Source organism: Oncorhynchus keta, chromosome 30 (genome assembly GCF_023373465.1).
Source record: "Oncorhynchus keta strain PuntledgeMale-10-30-2019 chromosome 30, Oket_V2, whole genome shotgun sequence".
Lineage (NCBI taxonomy): Eukaryota > Metazoa > Chordata > Actinopteri > Salmoniformes > Salmonidae > Oncorhynchus > Oncorhynchus keta.
Window position 1 is genome coordinate 28,327,822 of NC_068450.1, and position 25,686 is coordinate 28,353,507.

General features: G+C 46.5%; 1 protein-coding gene across 1 annotated transcript in view; it reads right to left on the minus strand.

The window, feature by feature from the left end:
- LOC118363365 (collagen alpha-1(XXIII) chain-like) overlaps positions 1-25,686 on the minus strand; it is a 76,932-nt gene that overhangs the window by 22,494 nt on the left and 28,752 nt on the right. The window contains exons 4-13 of the mRNA XM_052488103.1: positions 22,280-22,351; positions 19,330-19,410; positions 15,750-15,776; positions 15,555-15,581; positions 15,185-15,238; positions 10,429-10,473; positions 10,307-10,351; positions 10,122-10,199; positions 9,864-9,887; positions 4,480-4,515 (exon numbers count right to left, since the gene is read on the minus strand). Of these exons, the coding sequence (XP_052344063.1) occupies positions 4,480-4,515; positions 9,864-9,887; positions 10,122-10,199; positions 10,307-10,351; positions 10,429-10,473; positions 15,185-15,238; positions 15,555-15,581; positions 15,750-15,776; positions 19,330-19,410; positions 22,280-22,351 (489 nt within the window). The remainder of the gene's footprint in view (positions 1-4,479; positions 4,516-9,863; positions 9,888-10,121; positions 10,200-10,306; positions 10,352-10,428; positions 10,474-15,184; positions 15,239-15,554; positions 15,582-15,749; positions 15,777-19,329; positions 19,411-22,279; positions 22,352-25,686) is intronic.

Genomic DNA, 25,686 nt, shown 5'->3' on the forward strand with positions numbered 1-25,686 from the left:
GCATCCCTCCTGGAGAGGGCATCGGCATTTCCATGGGCTGCACCTGATCTGTGGACGACAGAGAAAGCAAAGGGCTGTAAGGATAGGAACCAGCGGGTGACCCCGAGCGTTACTGTCCTTATACCGTGAAATCCAAACCAGTGGTGCATGGTCTATCACAAGGGTGAAGTGCCGTCCCAATAAGTAATACTTCAGCGTTTCCAACGCCGACTTGATCGCGAGACAGTCTTTCTCCACCGTTCAATATTTTTGTTCCCACAGCAACAGCTTCCGGGTAATGTACATGACCTGGTGTTCCTCACCTTCTTGCAGCTGTGATAGGTCGGCACCCACCCCTGTTTCGGACGCATCAGTCTGTACCACCAGTGGTTTGGAGAAGTTCAGGGTCACCAGCATGGGTCCAGAACACAGTGCTCCCTTTAGGTCCTGGAAGGCTTTTTCAGTCTCCTCGGTCCACGTCACCTGGGCGGGCAGACGGCTCCTGGTCAGATCTGTCAGGGGGCTGGCTAGGGAGGCAAAGTGGGGAATAAATCTCTGGTAGTAACTAGTCAACCCCACAAACGTTTGTACCTGCTTCTTGGTGAGGGGGTGGGGCCAGTCCCAAATCACCTCCACCTTCTTCACCTGGGGTTTGACACAACCCTCTCCCTATCGTGTACCCCAGGTATTCAGCTTCCCACAGGCCAAGCCGACATTTCTTTAGGTTCGCTGTTAGCCCTACCTCCCGTAAGGCCCGCAATACCGCGCTCAGCTGGTTTAAATGTGTCTCCCACTCGCTCCCATGGATCACAATATCGTCAATGTACGCCGCCGCATACTCCCGATGGGGTCAGAGAACCCGGTCCATCAACCTCTGGAAGGTGGCCGGGGCCTCGTGCAGCCCAAAGGGCAGCTTCTTGTAATGGAACAGTCCATCCGGGGTGTCAAAAGCAGTTGTCTCCTGTGCCTCGGGAGTTAAGGGTACCTGCCCATAAACTTTCATCAGGTCGAGCATGCGTATTAATCGGGCGGTCCCTAGCCGTTTGATTAATTCATCAAGTCGGGGCATGGGATAGGCGATTTAATTGACCTTTCTAAAATCATTACAGAATGGAATGGTGCCGTCTGGTTTCGGCACAAACAGTATGGGGCTGCACCACTCACTATTCGATTATATCAGCTTCCAACATCGTTTTTACCTCGGTCCTAACAGCCTCTCTCCTTGCTTCCTGTAGGCGGTAGGGTCTCAACTTCACCTTTTTCCCGGGTTTGGTGATGATGCTGTGCCAGATCGGTGTGTCCTGGTTCACTGGAGAACACATCCAGGTTTCTGCCGACCAAATCCCTCAGCTCCTGCTTCTGGGCTTGGCTCAGCAGCTCTCCCAACTCTCTGGCTTCCTACTCCCTTCTGGTTCCCTAGATTCCCAACGTCTCCAGACATACTGGTCCACAGTTGGCGGACCATCGGGAAATCCCTCCCGATAAGGACCAGCACAGGCAGGTTTGGGATGACTCCCACTGGTCCTGTGTGTTTTCCCTTTGTGGTCTGTAAGTGGAGGAGTGTGGTAGGGTAGTCCTTGGTCTCACCGTGTATGTGCATGATTGCTACGGTCTCCGCCAGGTTTGGGGACTGGGCGATGTCAGGTCGGATCACCATACTCCCAGAGTCCACAAGTGCCGTGGTGTCCTTTCCATTGGCTCTTACCGGGGTGACAGGGAAAGGACCACTCTCCATAGTCCAGAATGCCATCAGCAAGCCGCAGGGCCGCCCGTTGGCTACCTCACTGGTTGAGGCCGAAGGCATTGGGACATCGCCGCTTAAACCGTTCCAGGCGATGTGTCCCGGCTCGCCACACTCATAGCATTTCCTGCTGTCCAAGAAGGGGCGTCATCTCATGGAGCTGGCTGTTGTTGTTCCTCCATCCTTGGCCGGTGTCAAGGCGTGGTCCTCCATCCTTTTTCGCTCCTTCGGGCGAGTGGAGGGTTCCTCCTTCCGTGCTTGTCCACTGTGCAGGACCTCCAAAGCTACCTGTTGTCCTTCCACCAGTTGATCTGTGCTCTGGAGGTTAGTTTGGCTGGCTAACTTTTTTAGCTTTGAACGGGAGAGAATGTATACATTTATCTATGACCACTTTCTCGATGGTCGTGAGCTTCAGGGGCTCAGCAGTTAGCCAGCCTAATTAGATCATGCATTTGTGATCGGTGGGATGCTGTAAGATCATATGCCCAATCATGGAATCTTTATGCCCTACTAATCAGAGTGTAACCATACCGGTGCAGGATCTCCTTTTTCAGCACCTCGTAATGCATCGCCTGGTCAACCTGATAGGTCTTCTGTGCCGTGCCTGACAGGAAGGGTGCTAAGAGGCTGTCCCATTGCTCATGGGGACATTTATCCCTAGCCGCCGTCCTCTCGAAGGCATGCCTCAATGTCGTCAGCCTCTGTCAGCTTCAGTATAAACCTACTGGGTTTGGGACAAGAGACTGCTGCGCCTGCCACTATGCCGGCCTGGGCAGCTGTCAGCTGACTGAGTTCAGCTCGCAGGAGAGCGGTCTGCTGACGCTGTTCATCCAGCAGCTCCCAGTGCATAGCCTGCTGTGCTATGTTCGCCTCCACCATTGTGCTCTGTGTCTGTTTAGTTATTGAGCTTGGTTTGGGTTGCCCGCATTCTCCACCATATGTAGCAGGCGTGGGGTTTCCACATCACCAAGTTCAATAACAAAACATGCACCAGTAGCACAACTCGAATTCAAATGATGAGTTTATTAGGGATTTTGGTACACTGGGGAATAAGGGGGAATTCACCAATTACTTCACAGTCCACAAGCCGTTCTCGTTGTCCATTCTGTTCTCCAGAAGTAATCCTAAAACTCGGGTCCTCAGCCAATCCAGTTCGGTACACAAGGGGGGTAATCCGACAGTCCAAGTCACAACGGGTAATCTCACAGATATTGTCCTCTCTTCTCCCACTCTTCATAACACAGGTTTTTCTCTCCTTTCTCTTCCCCCTTGTGCAGGCTGCTTCCTCTTTTATCCCAAAGCACTCTCTGGCTTAATGTTTCACACACAGCCTTTCCTCGTTGGGGCAGGAAGTCCAACAAAGGCTATGGGGTGGAGCCAGTGGGCTGCAAGATATCTCCCCTCAATAACCACTCCCCTCACCTCTCCCTGCCGTCTGCCACAGTATATTGATAGAACGGATATTGATAGAATGGATATTGATAGAACGGATATTGATAGATTGGATATTGATCAAATGGATATTGATAGAATGGATATTGATAGAACAGATATTGATAGAACGGATATTGATAGAATGGATATTGATAGAATGGATATTGATAGAATGGATATTGATAGATTGTATATTGATAGAATGGATATTGATAGAATGGATATTGATAGAATGGATATTGATAGAATGGATATTGATAGATTGTATATTGATAGAATGGATATTGATAGAACAGATATTGATAGAATGGATATTGATAGAATGGATATTGATAGATTGTATATTGATAGAATGGATATTGATAGAATGGATATTGATAGAATGGATATTGATAGAACAGATATTGATAGAATGGATATTGATAGATTGTATATTAATAATAATATTGTTAGATTGTATATTGATATAATGGATATTGACAGATTGGATATTGATAGAATGGAAATTCATAGATTGTATATTGATAGAATGGATATTCATAGATTGTATATTGATAGAATGAATATTGATAGAACAGATATTGATAGAACGAATATTGATAGAACGGATATTGATAGAACAGATATTGATAGAATGGATATTGATAGAACGGATATTGATAGAACGGATATTGATAGAACAGATATTGATAGAACAGATATTGATAGAACAGATATTGATAGAATGGATATTGATAGAACAGATATTAATAGAACGGATATTGATAGAACAGATATTGATAGAACGCATATTGATAGAATGGATATTGATAGAATGGATATTGATAGAATGGATATTGATAGAATGGATATTGATAGAACAGATATTGATAGAACAGATATTGATAGAATGGATATTGATAGAATGGATATTGATAGAATGGATATTGATAGAATGGATATTGATAGATTGTATATTGATAGAATGGATATTGATAGAACAGATATTGATAGAACAGATATTGATAGAATGGATATTGATAGAATGGATATTGATAGAATGGATATTGATAGAATGGATATTGATAGAACAGATATTGATAGAATGGATATTGATAGATTGTATATTGATAGAATGGATATTGATAGAACAGATATTGATAGAATGGATATTGATAGAATGGATATTGATAGATTGTATATTGATAGAATGGATATTGATAGAACAGATATTGATAGAATGGATATTGATAGAATGGATATTGATAGAATGGATATTGATAGAATGGATTATAGAAACTAATAGAAGAGATGTCATGTGTATAGTTAGATAAATAAGACCTTACCTTTCCACCTGGGGACCCTGGTAATCCTGGTGGGCCCTAGAAAGGGACAGACAGAGAGAGAGAGAAAAATATAGAGAAATATATATATATATATATATATATATATATATATATATAGAGAGAAAGATATATGTATAGAGAGAGAGGTTACACGAAATACAAAGCATCAGTTCAATTAAATGTGTCACAGCGTTCAGCAAAAACAGTAACATTGTGGATTTCACAATATGACCCTGTCAGTAAACAAACAAATCATTATTTTCCTCTCCTCTCTCTTATTCTCCTCTCTTATTCTCCTCTCTTATTCTACTCTCTTATTCTCCTCTCTTATTGTCCTCTCTTATTCTCCTCGCTGATGAGGACCATCTTCGTTATGGATGCTTTGATGCAAATATGGCCATATTCAGGCAGGGCATGCAGTTGGCAAAACACAATACCCTGGCATTGTATCACACAACATGGATGGTATAATTAACCCCGGGGTTAGGACGGTTGAACTCTCAGAGAAGGACTTTGGAGGCTTGGGCAAACAATCGGGAATATATTAATCAACCAATCAAATTGACAAAAAAAGGATCCAAACATTTCAAAGGTCCCTGTATACATGGCACCCAAGAGTCCTGAAAGCACCTCCTTCTTCAAACAGCTAGGCCACGACAGATGAAACAGAGCAGTACCTATCCAATTGCTTTGCCTTAGTTTTTGTCAGGCCCTCAATCTGGAGGCCACGCACCGCAAGCCTGTGTAAGTGGCCGAGACTGCCAAATATCAGCACCACCAGCTAGCACCTACACCTGAGGCTGTCCATGCATGCCACGAGGGGTTGGTATTTAAGCAGCTTCTCGGCAAAGGCCTGCTCCATGTATCCGTCAAATGAGCCCCTCATTTGAAAGGGTGGTCAGCACAGTCCAGAGCAATGAGTTTCCCCTGGAGCCTCAGGCTGGTCCAGTGTTGCTATAGCTGCATCCGTCTGATACCAAGGAGTGTTGTCCTGGATGTAGGATGAGATGTTCTAATGTGGGTGACAGAAGCCCCCACAACAACACCGCAATCTGGCACAACTACATCAGAGGCCGTCACTGGTTGAGTTTACATATCAGTCCATGTCCACCTGACCTTCACTCCAGTCCTGTTGCACAGGTCGTTGAGGTCCGGCCAGTTTGACTAGACTCCAAAGCCTGCAGCATGAATGTCCAATTTTCCATTGGCCAACCGTGTGCAAAGCTGTCATCAAGGCAAAGGGTGGCTACTTTGAAGAATCTCCAATATAAAATATTTTTGGATTTGTTCAGACTTTTTTGGTTACTACATGATTCCATATAGGTTATTTCATAGTTTTGATGTCTTCACTATTATTCTACAAAGTAGAAAATAGTAAAAATAACGAAAAGTCCTTGAATGAATAGCTGTGTCTAAACTTTTGACTGGTACTGTATATGTTTAATGACGAGAGTAAACTCTCACTGGTTTATTCATTAGCGTAAATGTTGGGGGCTTAACTATCAGTTTAATATTTGTACCAGAGGTTACCTCTGCTGCATCTTTCATAGAACACTGCACATGTTGTGTCTTTCCCTTCCTGTCCAGACCATTGAAATTAGACATCATTATACTAATTGAAGCACTAACACACAGCCGTTATATTGACTTAGCTTAGGATGTAGGGAAACAAAGCACTGACCCGGAAAGAGAGAGATACACGCACACACACACACACACACACACACACACACACACACACACACACACACACACACACACACACACACACACACACACACACACACACACACACACACACACACACACACACACACACACACACACACACACACACACACACACACACACACACACACACACACACACCAAATACACCAAATACCTCCACCCACCAGCAGTAAACCTAAAACAACCCCATACACGTTGCAGTAGACCTAGCCAGCACGATTAGCATCCATAGCATCCTAACCTCTCCTCACCACAGACTTTAATGGGGCAGGATGGAGTAACTCACTCAGGGCAGGAGAATGGAAACGCTGGACTCAGACTGACATTCTCTCAATGCAGCATGGACGGTTTCCTGGGTAAGGGCTGAGACGGCTGACCCTAGACCTGGGGCTAATGCATGGTTCTATTTCTGGATTCTGGATTAAGGATGTGGAGACCATGGTCCTTCATGTGGCGGTTAGAGATGAGCGACAGGTCGGCTCCATCATGCCTCCTGGTCCCCTCCGCCACAAAGCAGCGGTTGTGTGTACTCTCTGGAACACGGCGCGGTCTCGAAGCAATAAAAGATGGAAATCATATTCATTCCCAGAGGTGTATAATACATGCTGATTCTCCCTCTCCACCAGGTTTAAGTTTTGTGCTCCACCAAAACCATGGCAACGGAAAAGATTTACGAACAACTATTGTTTCAAGTTGCTCCATTTTCTGAAATACAGCCACCCACAGAGATCATTTGAATGCCGTAAAAACAAATGAATCAATTCTGAAGTGCCACACAATGTTTACTACCAAGTTCATCACTTAAATATTACAGCGGATGGAATCAGTATGGTGAAATGATTAACAACTGATTTGGGTTGGGACAGAGTTCACCTTCCCAAGGTTGGACTCTCTCTGAAACGTATTAAGAGAGAGCATGTAAACTGAGGTAGATAGGTTGTCAGAGTACTCATCAGATCTTAGCTCCATGTTGTAACCAGCTCATCTGTATGGGCCTACTCTAGACCTGGTCTCCAGGGACACATGTACAGTGGGGCAAAAACGTATTTAGTCAGCCACCAATTGTGCAAGGTCTCCCACTTAAAAAGATGAGAGAGGCCTGTAATTTTCATCATAGGTACACTTCAACTATGACAGACAAGGATTTTTAATGAATTTATTTGCAAATTATGGTGGAAAATAAGTATTTGGTCACCTACAAACAAGCAAGATTTCTGGCTCTCACAGACCTGTAACTTATTCTTTATGAGGCTCCTTTGTCCTCCACTCATTACTTGTATTAATGGCACCTGTTTGAACTTGTTATCAGTATAAAAGACACCTGTCCACAACCTCAAACAGTCACACTCCAAACTCCACTATGGCCAAGACCAAAGAGCTGTCAAAGGACACCAGAAACAAAATTGTAGACCTGCACCAGGCTGGGAAGACTGAATATGCAATAGGTAAGCAGCTTGGTTTGAAGCAATCAACTGTGGGAGCAAATATTAGGAAATGGAAGACATACAAGACCACTGATAATCTCCCTCGATCTGGGGCTCCGCGCAAGATCTCACCCCGTGGGGTCAAAATGATCACAAGAACGGTGAGCAAAAATCCCAGAACCACACGGGGTGACCTAGTGAATGACCTGCAGAGAGCTGGGACCAAAGTAACAAAGCCTACCATCAGTAACACACTACGCCGCCAGGGACTCAAATCCTGCAGTGCCAGACGTGTCCCCCTGATAATGAGCCAGTACATGTCCAGGCCCATCTGAAGTTTGCTAGAGAGCATTTTGATGATCCAGAAGAAGATTGGGAGAATGTCATATGGTCAGATGAAACCAAAATATAACTTTCTGGTAAAAACTCAACTCGTGTTTGGAGGACAAAGAATGATGAGTTGCATCCAAAGAACACCATACCTACTGTGAAGCATGGGGGTGGAAACATCATGCTTTGGGGCTGTTTTTCTGCAAAGGGACCAGGACGACTGATCCTTGTAAAGGAAAGAATGAATGGGCCATGTATCGTGAGGTTTTGAGTGAAAACCTCCTTCCATCAGCAAGGGCATTGAAGATGAAACGTGGCTGGGTCTTTCTGCATGACAATGATCCCAAACACACCGCCCGGTCAACGAAGGAGTGGCTTCGTAAGAAGCATTTCAAGGTCCTGGAGTGGCCTAGCCAGTCTCCAGATCTCAACCCCATAGAAAATCTTTGGAGGGAGTTGAAAGTCTGTGTTGCCCAGCAACAGCCCCAAAACATCACTGCTCTCGATGAGATCTGCATGGAGGAATGGGCCAAAATACCAGCAACAGTGTGTGAAAACCTTGTGAAACTTACAGAAAACATTTGACTTCTTTCATTGCCAACAAAGGGTATATAACAAAGTATTGAGATAAACTTCTGTTATTGACCAAATACTTATTTTCCACAATAATTTGCAAATAAATTCATTAAAAATCCTACAATGTGATTTTCTGTATTTTTTTTTCTCATTTTATCTGTCATAGTTGAAGTGTACATATGATGAAAATTACAGGCCTCGCTCATCTTTTTAAGTGGGAGAACTCGCACAATTGGTGGCTGACTAAATACTTTTTTGCCCCACTGTATAGTGGTTTTTAATCAGAACCACATGCCATTGAAGAGATAGGGATCTGTTATTAGCATGTAGCATGGGGCCCTGCATGACGAAGTGAAATGTCTCTCTGTATGAAGAGGAGAGCTTTGTGTCTAGAATGTGAAATGAGTTAAAAGACCCCCCTGCCCCCTTCTCTCTTTACTATGGGTCCCGACTGGATTGAGCCATAAAATGTACAATGCAATACAATACAATGTATTATATGTATTATGTATTACAATGTATTATATCATTCAAATTTCAACCCAAGCAACATCACAGATCAAACCACCACATACCAGGGTTCATTTCAAGCCACATATCCTATGAGGCAACAATAACACAATGCAATGAAGGATGTTTTGATTCTGCATGATTAAAAACGTCACTTCAGGCTATGCAAAATCAGATATTGTGTTGCAGCTGGAAGGTATTTATGGTGGCTTAGTGTTGCGTCCTGTACAGACGTAGGATCTTACTGTGATCACCCTACTCCCAGGAGAACACTATGAACTACACTCATAGTGTATTTGAGGTTTAAAATGGCTTCTAAAGTTTGTAATTTACACTTTGAAACTTCAGACTTGACTTTCCCTTACGAAAAATGCATCAAACCCTAAACAAATGTCCATTAATTATAATCCCCATTTCCTTTTTCTGCATAATAATTTTCCCGCTGTAGCAAACTGGCTCAAATACATCATGAGCTGACAGTGGACGGTAGCGGGAGACTTTGGTTACATGTATCTGGTTAATAGAGGGAGTTAGTTGTGGTGACAGAGTAATGACATTAATATGTCTGATGTCAGGGCTGTGGGATAGAGTTTCCTCCTTACACAAACACACAGAAAAAAACAGGGGGTATTCACACAGGACCATGAAGTTACATGTGTACACTCACTTGTGTGTGTGTGTGTGTATGTGTTTGTGTGCACGTGTAATGTATGTGTGTGTGGGCACACTCACTTGTATGACTGTATATGCCTATGTCTAAGTATCAGTCACAGATCACATCATCTACCACACCATGCAGTGACAGTGGATTACCCTGACACTGATGGTCTGGATGGCCTGTCAGGGAGGAACAGCAGCATGTTAAGTCTGAATATACTCCAGGAGGAGAGTTGCAAAATTCAACTTTCCCAGAATTCACAGGGCTTCCAGAAATCCTTCCAACTGTGATTTTCAGAAAACCAGGGAATGTTGGGAATGCTAACTGAATTTTGCAAGCCTATCTAGGAGAGTCTATGGACCTTCAAATACACACCAGGTATATTGTCTACATCTCTGACTGGGAGGACTCACCTGGAAGGCTTCTAGCAGCTTCCCATTGAAGTCAATGACCTCAGTAGAGCCTGGAACCCCTTTCTCACCAGGGTAACCCTGAGAGGAACAGAGAGAGGGGGACTTAGAAGCATACAATAATAACATGAGAAGTTAGGTGACAGTTTATCTGATCCTTAGTGGGTTAATAGGCTGTGTATATCTACCATGTCTCCCTGGGCTCCTTGCTCTCCGATATCTCCTTTGTCTCCCTACAAAATACACACAAACCCAAATGTATTGTCTGTGTCACAAGAAACAATCTTTATTGTATCTAGAGGTCTCATACCTTAAACCCAGGGAGTCCGTCCATGCCCCTCTCACCAGCCGGGCCCTGTTCACACAGAGGCATAGGGGTTAGAAAGCCACTTCACAGTAAGAGATGTGACTATATCCTAAACTGTAGGAGGATTGCCTGTAGTGGTATAATGTCAGCTGAAAGGGGTAGTGGTGAAGGACAACACCAGAGGAACTGAGAGGGATTATCACCATAGAACAGGCCTGTAGTAGATATGTGTTACAGGCTGTAGAGAGGCCAGACCTGTCCAGTAGGCCTTCATCTATCCCTGGCCACATTCTGAGCTGGAGTAGAGCAGTTTGTTCACGATAACAACTTCAGTAACCACAAACATCAGCTCATTTCGACTCACTGCCAGACAGCTATGCGTCCCAGGAGTGTGTTCACACATACTTCATGTTGCACCCTGTAGCTGATAGAGAGGCCAAGTGGCCGGCAGCTGGGGTTTCTGCAGTATTAAAATACCCTATGACATCACTGGGCCAGGGGAGAGGGGTTAGGACTGGCTAGAGGCTGGCAGGACATTGGACCAGAGAGAAGAGAGAGATGGTGAGAGAAAAAGAGGGAGAGATGAAGGGAGTACAAATGAGAGAGAAAGCTATGTGTTTGATGTATTTCTGAAGAATCATGCTGCCCACCCAAGACCTGTTAAGAGCGATAAACTCCAGAAAGAAACAAGTGAAGAAGGAGGAATGAAAGAGAGTGAGATATGAGAGGCAGGGACGGCCAGAAAGAGAGAGCGATATGAGAGGCAGGGACGGCCAGAAAGAGAGAGAGATATGAGAGGCAGGGACGGCCAGAAAGAGAGAGCGATATGAGAGGCAGGGACGGCCAGAATGAGAGAGAGATATGAGAGGCAGGGACGGCCGGAAAGAGAGATATGAGAGGCAGGGACAGCCAGAATGAGAGAGAGATATGAGAGGCAGGGACGGCCAGAAAGAGAGAGCGATATGAGAGGCAGGGACGGCCAGAATGAGAGAGCGATATGAGAGGCAGGGACGGCCAGAAAGAGAGAGATATGAGAGGCAGGGACGGCCAGAAAGAGAGAGCGATATGAGAGGCAGGGACGGCCAGAAAGAGAGAGAGATATGAGAGGCAGGGACGGCCAGAAAGAGAGAGAGATATGAGAGGCAGGGACGGCCAGAAAGAGAGAGAGATATGAGAGGCAGGGACGGCCAGAAAGAGAGAGCGATATGAGAGGCAGGGACGGCCAGAAAGAGAGAGAGATATGAGAGGCAGGGACGGCCAGAAAGAGAGAGCGATATGAGAGGCAGGGACGGCCAGAAAGAGAGAGAGATATGAGAGGCAGGGACGGCCAGAAAGAGAGAGAGATATGAGAGGCAGGGACGGCCAGAAAGAGAGAGCGATATGAGAGGCAGGGACGGCCAGAAAGAGAGAGAGATATGAGAGGCAGGGACGGCCAGAAAGAGAGAGATATGAGATGCAGGGAAAGCCAGAAAGAGAGAGAGAGAGAGATAGAGGCAGGGACGGCCAGAAAGAGAGAGAGATATGAGAGGCAGGGACGGCCAGAAAGAGAGAGAGATATGAGAGGCAGGGACGGCCAGAAAGAGAGAGAGATATGAGAGGCAGGGACGGCCAGAAAGAGAGAGCGATATGAGAGGCAGGGACGGCCAGAATGAGAGAGCGATATGAGAGGCAGGGACGGCCAGAAAGAGAGAGCGATATGAGAGGCAGGGACGGCCAGAATGAGAGAGAGATATGAGAGGCAGGGACGGCCAGAAAGAGAGAGCGATATGAGAGGCAGGGACGGCCAGAAAGAGAGAGCGATATGAGAGGCAGGGACAGCCAGAATGAGAGAGAGATATGAGAGGCAGGGACGGCCAGAAAGAGAGAGCGATATGAGAGGCAGGGACGGCCAGAAAGAGAGAGCGATATGAGAGGAAGGGACGGCCAGAATGAGAGAGAGATATGAGAGGCAGGGACGGCCAGAATGAGAGAGAGATATGAGAGGCAGGGACGGCCGGAAAGAGAGATATGAGAGGCAGGGACAGCCAGAATGAGAGAGAGATATGAGAGGCAGGGACGGCCAGAAAGAGAGAGCGATATGAGAGGCAGGGACGGCCAGAAAGAGAGAGCGATATGAGAGGCAGGGACGGCCAGAAAGAGAGAGCGATATGAGAGGCAGGGACGGCCAGAAAGAGAGAGCGATATGAGAGGCAGGGACGGCCAGAAAGAGAGAGAGATATGAGAGGCAGGGACGGCCAGAAAGAGAGAGAGATATGAGAGGCAGGGACGGCCAGAAAGAGAGAGAGATATGAGAGGCAGGGACGGCCAGAAAGAGAGAGCGATATGAGAGGCAGGGACGGCCAGAAAGAGAGAGATATGAGAGGCAGGGACGGCCAGAAAGAGAGAGAGATATGAGAGGCAGGGACGGCCAGAAAGAGAGAGAGATATGAGAGGCAGGGACGGCCAGAAAGAGAGAGCGATATGAGAGGCAGGGACGGCCAGAAAGAGAGAGAGATATGAGAGGCAGGGACGGCCAGAAAGAGAGAGAGATATGAGAGGCAGGGACGGCCAGAAAGAGAGAGAGATATGAGAGGCAGGGACGGCCAGAAAGAGAGAGCGATATGAGAGGCAGGGACGGCCAGAAAGAGAGAGCGATATGAGAGGCAGGGACGGCCAGAAAGAGAGAGCGATATGAGAGGCAGGGACGGCCAGAAAGAGAGAGAGATATGAGAGGCAGGGACGGCCAGAAAGAGAGAGCGATATGAGAGGCAGGGACGGCCAGAAAGAGAGAGCGATATGAGAGGCAGGGACAGCCAGAATGAGAGAGAGATATGAGAGGCAGGGACGGCCAGAAAGAGAGAGAGAGGCGATATGAGAGGCAGGGACGGCCAGAAAGAGAGAGCGATATGAGAGGAAGGGACGGCCAGAATGAGAGAGCGATATGAGAGGCAGGGACGGCCAGAAAGAGAGAGCGATATGAGAGGCAGGGACGGCCAGAATGAGAGAGAGATATGAGAGGCAGGGACGGCCAGAAAGAGAGAGCGATATGAGAGGCAGGGACAGCCAGAATGAGAGAGAGATATGAGAGGCAGGGACGGCCAGAAAGAGAGAGCGATATGAGAGGCAGGGACGGCCAGAATGAGAGAGCGATATGAGAGGCAGGGACGGCCAGAAAGAGAGAGCGATATGAGAGGCAGGGACGGCCAGAATGAGAGAGAGATATGAGAGGCAGGGACGGCCAGAAAGAGAGAGCGATATGAGAGGCAGGGACGGCCAGAAAGAGAGAGCGATATGAGAGGCAGGGACAGCCAGAATGAGAGAGAGATATGAGAGGCAGGGACGGCCAGAAAGAGAGAGCGATATGAGAGGCAGGGACGGCCAGAAAGAGAGAGCGATATGAGAGGAAGGGACGGCCAGAATGAGAGAGAGAGAAAGATGAGAGGCAGGGACGGCCAGAATGAGAGAGAGATACGAGAGGCAGGGACGGCCGGAAAGAGAGATATGAGAGGCAGGGACAGCCAGAATGAGAGAGAGATATGAGAGGCAGGGACGGCCAGAAAGAGAGATATGAGAGGCAGGGACGGCCAGAATGAGAGAGCGATATGAGAGGCAGGGACGGCCAGAATGAGAGAGAGATATGAGAGGCAGGGACGGCCAGAATGAGAGAGAGATATGAGAGGCAGGGACGGCCGGAAAGAGAGATATGAGAGGCAGGGACGGCCAGAATGAGAGAGAGATGTGAGAGGCAGGGACGGCCGGAAAGAGAGATATGAGAGGCAGGGACAGCCAGAATGAGAGAGAGATATGAGAGGCAGGGACGGCCAGAAAGAGAGAGCGATATGAGAGGCAGGGACGGCCAGAAAGAGAGAGCGATATGAGAGGCAGGGACGGCCAGAATGAGAGAGAGATATGAGAGGCAGGGACGGCCAGAATGAGAGAGAGATATGAGAGGCAGGGACGGCCGGAAAGAGAGATATGAGAGGCAGGGACGGCCAGAATGAGAGAGAGATGTGAGAGGCAGGGACGGCCGGAATGAGAGAGAGATATGAGAGGCAGGGACGGCCAGAATGAGAGAGAGATATGAGAGGCAGGGACGGCCGGAAAGAGAGATATGAGAGGCAGGGACGGCCAGAATGAAAGAGAGATATGAGAGGCAGGGACGGCCAGAATGAGAGAGAGATATGAGAGGCAGGGACGGCCGGAAAGAGAGATATGAGAGGCAGGGACGGCCAGAATGAAAGAGAGATATGAGAGGCAGGGACGGCCGGAAAGAGAGATATGAGGGGCAGGGACGGCCAGAAAGAGAGAGATATGAGATGCAGGGAAAGCCAGAAAGAGAGAGAGAGAGAGATAGAGGCAGGGACGGCCGGAAAGAGAGAGAGATATGAGAGGCAGGGACGGCCAGAAAGAGAGAGAGAGATATGAGAGGCAGGGTCGGCCGGAAAGAGAGCGAGATATGAGATGCAGGGACGGCCGGAAAGAGAGATATGAGAGGCAGGGATGGACAGAAAGAGAGAGAGATATGAGAGACAGGGACGGCCGGAAAGAGAGAGAGATATTAGATGCAGGGACGGCCGGAAAGAGAGAGAGATATGAGAGGCAGGGTCGGCCGGAAAGAGAGAGTGATATGAGATGCAGGGATGGCCGGAAAGAGAGAGAGATATGAGAGGCAGGGTCGGCCGGAAAGAGAGAGAAGATAATAAGAGAATAAAACACAGGTGGTCTGTTGCTAGTCTGACAGAGATGAAAAGAGAAGGTGTGTTAGCGTTAGCATCATCACCTTTGACCCTGGGGGTCCCTGTGGTCCTGCGTATCCTGCTTCACCATCTTCACCCTGAGAGTGCATAGGGATCAACAAAGGTCAATACTCCAGCGTCTACCTCATTGCATACATAGGCATCTATGCAGGTATAAACTTCATGTACTTAAAGTGTGCTTTATATATGGTCCTTCTGTAGCACAGTTGGTAGAGCATGGTGCTTGTAACGCCAGGGTAGTGGGTTCGATTCCCGGGACCACCCATACGTAGAATGTATGCACACATGACTGTAAGTCGCTTTGGATAAAAGCGTCTGCTAAATGGCATATATTATTATATTATATGCTTATACACTGTGCTATGTAGTGTGAGTAGGAACTTGGAGACTTACTGGCTTTCCAGGTGAACCTGCTTGGCCCTGTGAATGACAGAGATGTAATTGGTGTATCTTCTCCAAACTGTAACTGCTAGTGCACAAAACTAAATAACATGACTCTAGGAACAGTACTATATAACATGCTTGTGTACTAGTAAAACAGTCAAAAACACAAAGAAACATTAAAATGTGTATAACAATCAGACTCACCTCCATACCATCGCGACCAGGGAAACCCTATGGAGAGCAGAGCAGAAAACACACATCAGAATTGCCATAGATATGGTGTATTCTGAGGAATAGCCACTAGAGGTCAGTGCTCTATCAGCCTACAGAGAGTTATGGTTAGGTACCTGCTATCATGCTATGTTCAGTATGTTGAGCTGTTTTTGGCTCCATCTACCCAGAGCCATATACACTGAGTGCACAAAACATTAGGAACACCTGCTCTTTCCTTCACATAAACTGACCAGGTGAATCCAGGTGAAAGCTCTGATCCCTTATTGATGTCACTGGTTAAATTGACTGTGGCTCAGTTGATAGAGCACGTCGCTTGCAACGCCTGGGATCGTGGTTTGATTCCCATGGGGGACCAGTATGGAAAAAAATTAAAATAATTATGTGCTCACTATTGTCAGTCGCTCTGGATAAGAGTGTCTGTTTAATAACTGTACCTCTGTTTAAAATGAACTGTGACGTACATGGGCATAACAAGCCTCTTTCTCTATCGGTAGACATCCTATTACTTCATACCCCATCAAACACAGAATGTCTTTGAAATTATTGTCTGGAACCCAGTGGTGATTACAATGAATCAATTAAATAAAACTGTTGATTGTGTGTGTGTGTGTGTGTGTGTGTGTGTGTGTGTGTGTGTGTGTGTGTGTGTGTGTGTGTGTGTGTGTGTGTGTGTGTGTGTGTGTGTGTGTGTGTGTGTGTGTGTGTGTGTGTGTGTGTGTGTGTGTGTGTGTGTGTTTGTGAGTGTGTGTGTGTGTTTGTGAGTGTGTGTGTGTGTTTGTGAGTGTGTGTGTTTGCGTGTGTGTTCCAGGTGGATGTATTGTATGCTTGGTGTGTGTTGAAGTCCTCCATAGAGAGGCAGGACAAGAGAGAACCAGGTGTGTTGAAGTCCTCCATAGAGAGGCAGGACAAGAGAGAACCAGGTGTGTTGAAGTCCTCCATAGAGAGGCAGGACAAGAGAGAACCAGGTGTGTTGAAGTCCTCCATAGAGAGGCAGGACAAGAGAGAACCAGGTGTGTTGAAGTCCTCCATAGAGAGGCAGGACAAGAGAGAACCAGGTGTGTTGAAGTCCTCCATAGAGAGGCAGGACAAGAGAGAACCAGGTGTGTTGAAGTCCTCCATAGAGAGGCAGGACAAGAGAGAACCAGGTGTGTTGAAGTCCTCCATAGAGAGGCAGGACAAGAGAGAACCAGGTGTGTTGAAGTCCTCCATGGAGAGGCAGGACAAGAGAGAACCAGGTGTGTTGAAGTCCTCCATAGAGAGGCAGGACAAGAGAGAACCAGGTGTGTTGAAGTCCTCCATAGAGAGGCAGGACAAGAGAGAACCAGGTGTGTTGAAGTCATCCATGGAGAGGCAGGACAAGAGAGAACCAGGTGTGTTGAAGTCCTCCATAGAGAGGCAGGACAAGAGAGAACCAGGTGTGTTGAAGTCCTCCATAGAGAGGCAGGACAAGAGAGAACCAGGTGTGTTGAAGTCCTCCATAGAGAGGCAGGACAAGAGAGAACCAGGTGTGTTGAAGTCCTCCATAGAGAGGCAGGACAAGAGAGAACCAGGTGTGTTGAAGTCCTCCATAGAGAGGCAGGACAAGAGAGAACCAGGTGTGTTGAAGTCCTCCATAGAGAGGCAGGACAAGAGAGAACCAGGTGTGTTGAAGTCCTCCATGGAGAGGCAGGACAAGAGAGAACCAGGTGTGTTGAAGTCCTCCATGGAGAGGCAGGACAAGAGAGAACCAGGTGTGTTGAAGTCCTCCATAGAGAGGCAGGACAAGAGAGAACCAGGTGTGTTGAAGTCCTCCATGGAGAGGCAGGACAAGAGAGAACCAGGTGTGTTGAAGTCCTCCATGGAGAGGCCAGGTCAGGAGAGTTGGCCTTGGGGATGTTGTGTAAGCATCCCCTCAGACAGACAGACAGACAGTCAGGTCTCTTAAGTCCCTCAGGTCTCTCAGGTCTCTCAGCTCTCTTCCTGTCTCTCAGGTCTCTCAGGTCTCTCAGGTCTCTCAGGTCTCTCAGGTCTCTCAGGGTCTCTCAGGTCTGTTCTCTGTTTTTCTACTTCCAACACTTACTGCTCTACTGTAATAAATATGAGAATGTGAGGTTACTCTAACTAACTAACTCTCTCCTCATATTTCCCATTTTCTCCAATGCCTACTTGAGAACAGGGATGTGTTCCATGTGGCCTCATTCCTGTCTCTCTAAACGTACAGGGTGCACGTACGTACACAGACCACCACACACACTCTCCCCTCTCTCTTCACCTTTGGACCCTATTGTCTAATAGATTCTGAATCAACAATAACTATTCTCCTCCAGTCTGTTGCCCTTCGATGCCACTGGGAAAACCGTTTCCCAAGTCTTCTGCCCTCTCACCTTTACCATCCTCCCCTTATTATGTAATCTCATGACATGGTGGACAGCATGTCCCTGACCCTCTGATCTTAAACCTTCCTCATTAGAGAGAGAGCGAGAGAGAGAGATGGAAAGAGAGAGAGAGAGAGAGAGAGATGGAAAGAGAGAGAGAGAGAGATAGCACATTGACTCAGGGAACAGCACTCCTTCTTCACCGTGTTTCTCACACGTCTGACTTCAACATGGACAGGGCTACCACCCTGCTTTGTTTTGCTGATTGGCGTTCTGCAACTCCTTTAATGAATTCAGAAAGTACATTGAATAAGGACTAGGTTAAATAAATGCCCTCTCTTACTGACATTTTTCATTTAAGACCAGCTTCGACACCATGCCAACTGCCAATATGGGTAACAGTGTTGATCTTGGATAAAAACAACTTACCCTTAAGCCCTCCTGCCCTCCAACCACAGTTTATGCCTGTTGTTCTAGATTAATCAAACCCAGGCTGGGTTAAAGTTAAAACTGTGAAACAGTGACGGCCTAAGGCGAAAGAGCTATTGTTTGGCGAGGTAGGGAAACTGTTGGTGAACCCAGAGAGAATGCCATATCTGTTACATGAGCACAGAGTGACAGGGCTGGGGTAGGGGAGGCTTGGGGGGGGGTAATGGAAGGCTGGGAGAGACTAAGACTAGCTGGATGACATTGTGGCCTTCTCTTACAGAAACCAGAAGAGGCCTATTTTGGGCTGTTTTAGGTAAACCACAGCTTGCTGGCAGCACAGTAGGCTTCGGTCAACGTGGGGTCCCTGCACTCAGAGTAGACCCTCCCCCATCACTCTCCATCACTGTCACACCCCCATGGTCAACACGACCAGATCAACACGGTTGTGGTCGACACAGCTATTGATGACTAAGGTGTTGGAGTGACCAGAAACTAATGGTGTTAACCTAGTTCTCCATCATCAGCTGGAACGAAGAGAGAACACAGTGATGGTCAATAGAAGGAGAAACCGAGGAGAGGGAGGAGAGAACCAATGGAAAGACAATGGAAAGTTATGTGTTTATGTGGGAATATGTGCATCCATTGTAGGTATACGTGGGGGTATGTGAGTGTATGTGAATCCATTGTGTGCATACGTGGGGGTATGTGTATATTCCAACTTTACCTGTAGGTGTGTGTGATATTTGTGTGTAAGGTAATGCTGTTACCTGTTCTCCAGCCGGGCCACGGGGCCCATCTTTTCCCGTATTTCCAGGAGGGCCTCTGGGGCCAGGAGACCCTTGGTCACCCTGCAGGACGACACATCAGAGGGATACGAGAGAGGGAAAGAAAGATGAAAGGAATGAGCGAAAGATGGCGACAAACCAACAAATATGGAGAAAATTTAAATATTTACCATATGACAAACAAACACACGCACGCACGCGCACACACAAACAAACACACGCACACACACACACACACACACACACACACACACACACACACACACACACACACACACACACACACACACACACACACACACACACACACACACACACACACACACACACACACACACACACACACACACACGCACACACACAAAACTAATACACACCTATACACTATACACACACACACACACACACACACACACAAACAAACTCTCCCAGGCACGAGATGTGTTAACTAAGTATTAAATACAACATAAACTGAACTGTGAACAGTGTTTCATTTCTTCCTGCAGTTTTCTAGCCAAAATGAACCATCTCGCATGAAAGGTTGTTTTACCAATGGAAATACAATCTACAGTATTCGGCCCCCTTGAACTTTGCAACCTTTTGCCACATTTCAGGCTTCAAACATAAAGATATAAAACTGCATTTTTTTGTGAAGAATCAACAACAAGTGGGACACAATCATGAAGTGGAACAACATTTATTGGATGTTTCAAACTTTTTTAACAAATCAAAAACTGAAAAATTGGGCGTGCAAAATTATTCAGCCCCCTTAAGTTAATACTTTGTTGCGCCACCTTTTGCTGCGATTACAGCTGTAAGACACTTGGGGTATGTCTCTATCAGTTTTGCACATCGAGAGACTGAGATTTTCCCCATTCCTCCCTGCAAAACAGCTCGAGCTCAGTGAGGTTGGATGGAGAGCATTTGTGAACAGCAGTTTTCAGTTCTTTCCACAGATTCTCGATTAGATTCAGGTCTGGACTTTTACTTGGCCATTCTAACACCTGGATATGTTTATTTTTGAACCATTCCATTGTAGATTTTGCTTTATGTTTTGGATCATTGTCTTGTTGGAAGAAAAATCTCCGTCCCAGTCTCAGGTCTTTTGCAGACTCCATCAGGTTTTCTTCCAGAATGGTCCTGTATTTGGCTCCATCCATCTTCCCATCAATTTTAACCATCTTCCCTGTCCCTGCTGAAGAAAAGCAGGCCCAAACCATGATGCTGCCACCACCATGTTTGACAGTGGGGATAGTGTGTTCAGGGTGATGAGCTGTGTTGCTTTTACGCCAAACATAACGTTTTGCATTGTTGCCAAAAAGTTCAATTTTGGTTTCATCTGACCAGAGCACCTTCTTCCACATGTTTGGTGTGTCTCCCAGGTGGCTTGTGGCAAACTTTAAACAACACTTTTTATGGATATCTTTAAGAAATGGCTTTCTTCTTGCCACTCTTCCATAAAGGCCAGATTTGTGCAATATAAAACTGATTGTTGTCCTTTGGACAGAGTCTCCCACCTCAGCTGTAGATCTCTGCAGTTCATCCAGAGTGATCATGGGCCTCTTGGCTGCATCTCTGATCAGTCTTCTCCTTGTATGAGCTGAAAGTTTAGAGGGACAGCCAGGTCTTGGTAGATTTGCAGTGGTCTGATACTCCTTCCATTTCAATATTATCGCTTGCACAGTGGTCCTTGGGATGTTTAAAGCTTGGGAAATCTTTTTGTATCCAAATCCGGCTTTAAACTTCTTCACAACAGTATCTCGGACCAGCCTGGTGTGTTCCTTGTTCTTCATGATGCTCTCTGCACTTTTAACGGACCTCTGAGACTATCACAGTGCAGGTGCATTTATACGGAGACTTGATTACACACAGGTGGATTGTATTTATCATCATTAATCATTTAGGTCAACATTGGATCATTCATTTACCCTCACTGAACTTCTGGAGAGAGTTTGCTGCACTGAAAGTAAAGGGGCTGAATACTTTTGCATGTCCAATTTTTCAGTTTTTGATTTGTTAAAAAAGTTTGAAATATCCAATAAATGTCGTTCCACTTCATGATTGTGTCCCACTTGTTGTTGATTCTTCACAAAAAAATACAGTTTTGTTTGAAGCCTGAAATGTGGCAAAAGGTCGCAAAGTTCAAGGGGGCCGAATACTTTCGCAAGGCACGGTACATGGCAAAAACTTCCCTCCTTGGTACTTTTTAACTTCCCTTAACACAATTAGCACAATCCCACTAAGGAAAATCCACAGCAGTATTTTCAGACTGTGGTCAAGTAATCCAATGCCTAAAGTTGACCCTCATCATGCTCACGTTTCCCTGCTCTGTTCTTGTTTAACTGGATCCATTGTTTTAACCAGTCTTCTCATGCTATTCACATGGATATTCCCAGCATTCTGCCTCACAGACATACTGAATGTGATGGTCTGATCCTGTGTGTTGTGGTGAGATGTGAGAGAAGGACCTTTTCATTTAGACTGATACTCTCCAGGTCTTCACCCATCAGACTCTAGGCCTGTTTCCCTGTGTAGATAATTAGCATAGCTCCACCAACAAAGCTGTTCTATTCCCAATGTAATGAAAAGCACACATTCCTGAAGCCTCTCTAACATGTGGCCCTGCAGTTCTCCTCAGAGAGGGTTTCTACTTGTTAGCCATGTTTCAAAACAGGCATCCTAGGAAAATATAAGCATACACACACATAAAAACGAACACAGCACATCCTGAAACAAACATCCAATAATGTGTGCATGAAGAGATGGATGAACTGAGACGGCAGCAGAGAGCTGGGGAAGTGTGAGGAAGCAACAGAGAGAGAGATAATGAAGAAAAGGTTGAGCGATATCAAGCAGTGAATGAGAGATATCAACCAGCAGTGAAAGTGTTAGAGCTGGTTAGAGGTCCACACATGACATAGTGGAGGTGTACCTTTATTAAGCGTCTCTGGAAGTTGGACTGGTCACCAGACATAAAGCCATGGTCATAGCGGGGAAAGACCATCTGAAGCAGGAGAACAGATGACAATAGGGAAAGAGAGAGAAAAGGAAGAGAGGGAAGAGAGGTAAGAGAAGGAAGAGAGGTAAGAGAAGGAAGAGAGGAAAGAGAAGGAAGAGAGGGAAGAGAAGGAAAAGAAGGAAGAGAGGAAAGAGAAGTAAGAGAGGGAAGAGAAAGGAAGAGGGATAGAGAAGGAAGAGAGGGAAGAGAAAGGAAGAGGGATAGAGAAGGAAGAGAGGGAAGAGAGGGAAGAGAAGGAAGAGAGGGAAGAGAGGGAAGAGAAGGGAGAGAGGGAAGGGAAGGAAGAGAAGGAAGAGAGGGAAGGGAAGGAAGAGAAGGAAGAGAGGGAAGGGAAGGAAGAGAAGGAAGAGAGGGAAGGGAAGGAAGAGAAGGAAAAGAGGAAAGAGAAGGAAGAGAGGGAAGAGAGGGAAGAGAAGGAAGAGAGGAAAGAGAAGGAAGAGAGGGAAGAGAGGGAAGAGAAGGAAGAGAGGGAAGAGAGGGAAGAGAAGGAAGAGAAGGAAAAGAGGAAAGAGAAGTAAGAGAGGGAAGAGAGTGAAGAGAAGGAAGAGAAGGAAGAGAAGGAAGAGAGGAAAGAGAAGTAAGAGAGGGAAGAGAAGGAAGAGGGATAGAGAAGGAAGAGAGGGAAGAGAAGGAAGAGAAGGATGAGAGGGAAGAGAGGGAAGAGAAGGAAGAGAAGGAAGAGAAGGAAGAGAAGGAAGAGAAGGAAGAGAAGGATGAGAGGGAAGAGAGGGAAGAGAGGGAAGAGAAGGAAGAGAAGGAAGAGAAGGAAGAGAGGGAAGAGAAGGAAGAGAGGGAAGAGAGGAAAGAGAAGTAAGAGAGGGAAGAGAAGGAAGAGGGATAGAGAAGGAAGAGAGGGAAGAGAAGGAAGAGAAGGATGAGAGCGAAGAGAATGAAGAGAGGGAAGATAAGGAAGAGAGGGAAGAGAGGGAAGAGAGGGAAGGGAAGGAAGAGAAGGAAAAGAAGGAAGAGAGGAAAGAGAAGTAAGAGAGGGAAGAGAAGGAAGAGGGATAGAGAAGGAAGAGAGTGAAGAGAGGGAAGAGAAGGAAAGGAAGGAAGAGAGGAAAGAGAAGTAAGAGAGGGAAGAGAAGGAAGAGGGATAGAGAAAGAAGAGAGGGAAGAGAATGATGAGAGGGAAGAGAAGGATGAGAGCGAAGAGAATGAAGAGAGGGAAGATAAGGAAGAGAGGGAAGAGAAGGACGAGAAGGACGAGAAGGAAGAGAGGGAAGAGAGGGAAGAGAGGGAAGATAAGGAAGAGAGGGAAGAGAATGAAGAGAGGGAAGATGAAAGAGAAGGAAGAGAGGGAAGAGAAGGAATAGAGGGAAGAGAAGGACGAGAAGGAAGAGAAGGAAGAGAAGGATGAGAGGGAAGAGAGGGATGAGAGGGAAGAGAGGGAAGAGAGGGAAGAGAAGGAAGAGAGGTAAGAGAAGGAAGAGAGGGAATAGAAGGATGAGAGGTAAGAGAAGGAAGAGAGGGAAGAGAAGGAAGAGAGGTAAGAGAAGGATGAGAGGGAAGATAAGGAAGAGAGGGAAGATACAGAAGAGAAGTAAGAGAGGGAAGAGAAGGAAGAGAGGGAAGAGAAGGAAGAGAGGTAAGAGAAGGATGAGAGGGAAGATAAGGAAGAGAGGGAAGAGAAGGAAGAGAGGTAAGAGAAGGATGAGAGGGAAGATATGGAAGAGAGGGAAGATAAGGAAGAGAGGGAAGATACAGAAGAGAAGTAAGAGAGGGAAGAGAAGGAAGAGAGGGACGAGAAGGAAGAGAGGGACGAGAAGGAAGAGAGGTAAGAGAAGGATGAGAGGTAAGAGAAGGAAGAGAGGGAAGAGAAGGAAGAGAGGTAAGAGAAGGAAGAGAGGGAATAGAAGGATGAGAGGTAAGAGAAGGAAGAGAGGGAAGAGAAGGAAGAGAGGTAAGAGAAGGATGAGAGGGAAGATAAGGAAGAGAGGGAAGATACAGAAGAGAAGTAAGAGAGGGAAGAGAAGGAAGAGAGGGAAGAGAAGGAAGAGAGGTAAGAGAAGGATGAGAGGGAAGATAAGGAAGAGAGGGAAGAGAAGGAAGAGAGGTAAGAGAAGGATGAGAGGGAAGATATGGAAGAGAGGGAAGATAAGGAAGAGAGGGAAGATACAGAAGAGAAGTAAGAGAGGGAAGAGAAGGAAGAGAGGGACGAGAAGGAAGAGAGGGACGAGAAGGAAGAGAGGTAAGAGAAGGATGAGAGGGAAGATAAGGAAGAGAGGGAAGAGAAGGAAGAGAGGTAAGAGAAGGATGAGAGGGAAGATACGGAAGAGAAGGAAGAGAGTTAAGAGAAGGATGAGAGGGAAGATAAGGAAGAGAGGGAAGAGAAGGAAGAGAGGTAAGAGAAGGATGAGAGGGAAGATAAGGAAGAGAGGGAAGAGAAGTAAGAGAGGTAAGAGAAGGATGAGAGGGAAGATAAGGAAGAGAGGGAAGAGAAGGAAGAGAGGTAAGAGAAGGATGAGAGGGAAGATAAGGAAGAGAGGGAAGAGAAGTAAGAGAGGTAAGATAAGGAAGAGAGGGAAGAGAAGGAAGAGAGGTAAGAGAAGGATGAGAGGGAAGATAAGGAAGAGAGGGAAGAGAAGGAAGAGAGGGAAGAGAAGGAAGAGAGGTAAGAGAAGGAAGAGAGGGAAGATAAGGATGAGAGGGAAGATAAGGAAGAGAGGGAAGATACGGAAGAGAAGGAAGAGAGGTAAGAGAAGGATGAGAGGGAAGATAAGGAAGAGAGGGAAGAGAAGGAAGAGAGGGAAGAGAAGGAAGAGAGGTAAGAGAAGGAAGAGAGGTAAGAGAAGGATGAGAGGGAAGATACGGAAGAGAAGGAAGAGAGGTAAGAGAAGGATGAGAGGGAAGAGAAGGAAGAGAGGGAAGAGAAGGAAGAGAGGGAAGAGAAGGAAGAGAGGTAAGAGAAGGATGAGAGGGAAGATAAGGAAGAGAGGGAAGAGAAGTAAGAGAGGTAAGATAAGGAAGAGAGGGAAGAGAAGGAAGAGAGGTAAGAGAAGGATGAGAGGGAAGATAAGGAAGAGAGGGAAGAGAAGGAAGAGAGGTAAGAGAAGGATGAGAGGGAAGATAAGGAAGAGAGGGAAGAGAAGGAAGAGAGGTAAGAGAAGGATGAGAGGGAAGATAAGGAAGAGAGGGAAGAGAAGTAAGAGAGGGAAGATAAGGAAGAGAGGGAAGAGAAGGAAGAGAGGTAAGAGAAGGATGAGAGGGAAGATAAGGAAGAGAGGGAAGAGAAGGAAGACAGGGAAGATAAGGAAGAGAGGGAAGATAAGGAAGAGAAGTAAGAGAGGGAAGAGAAGTAAGAGAGGGAAGAGAAGGAT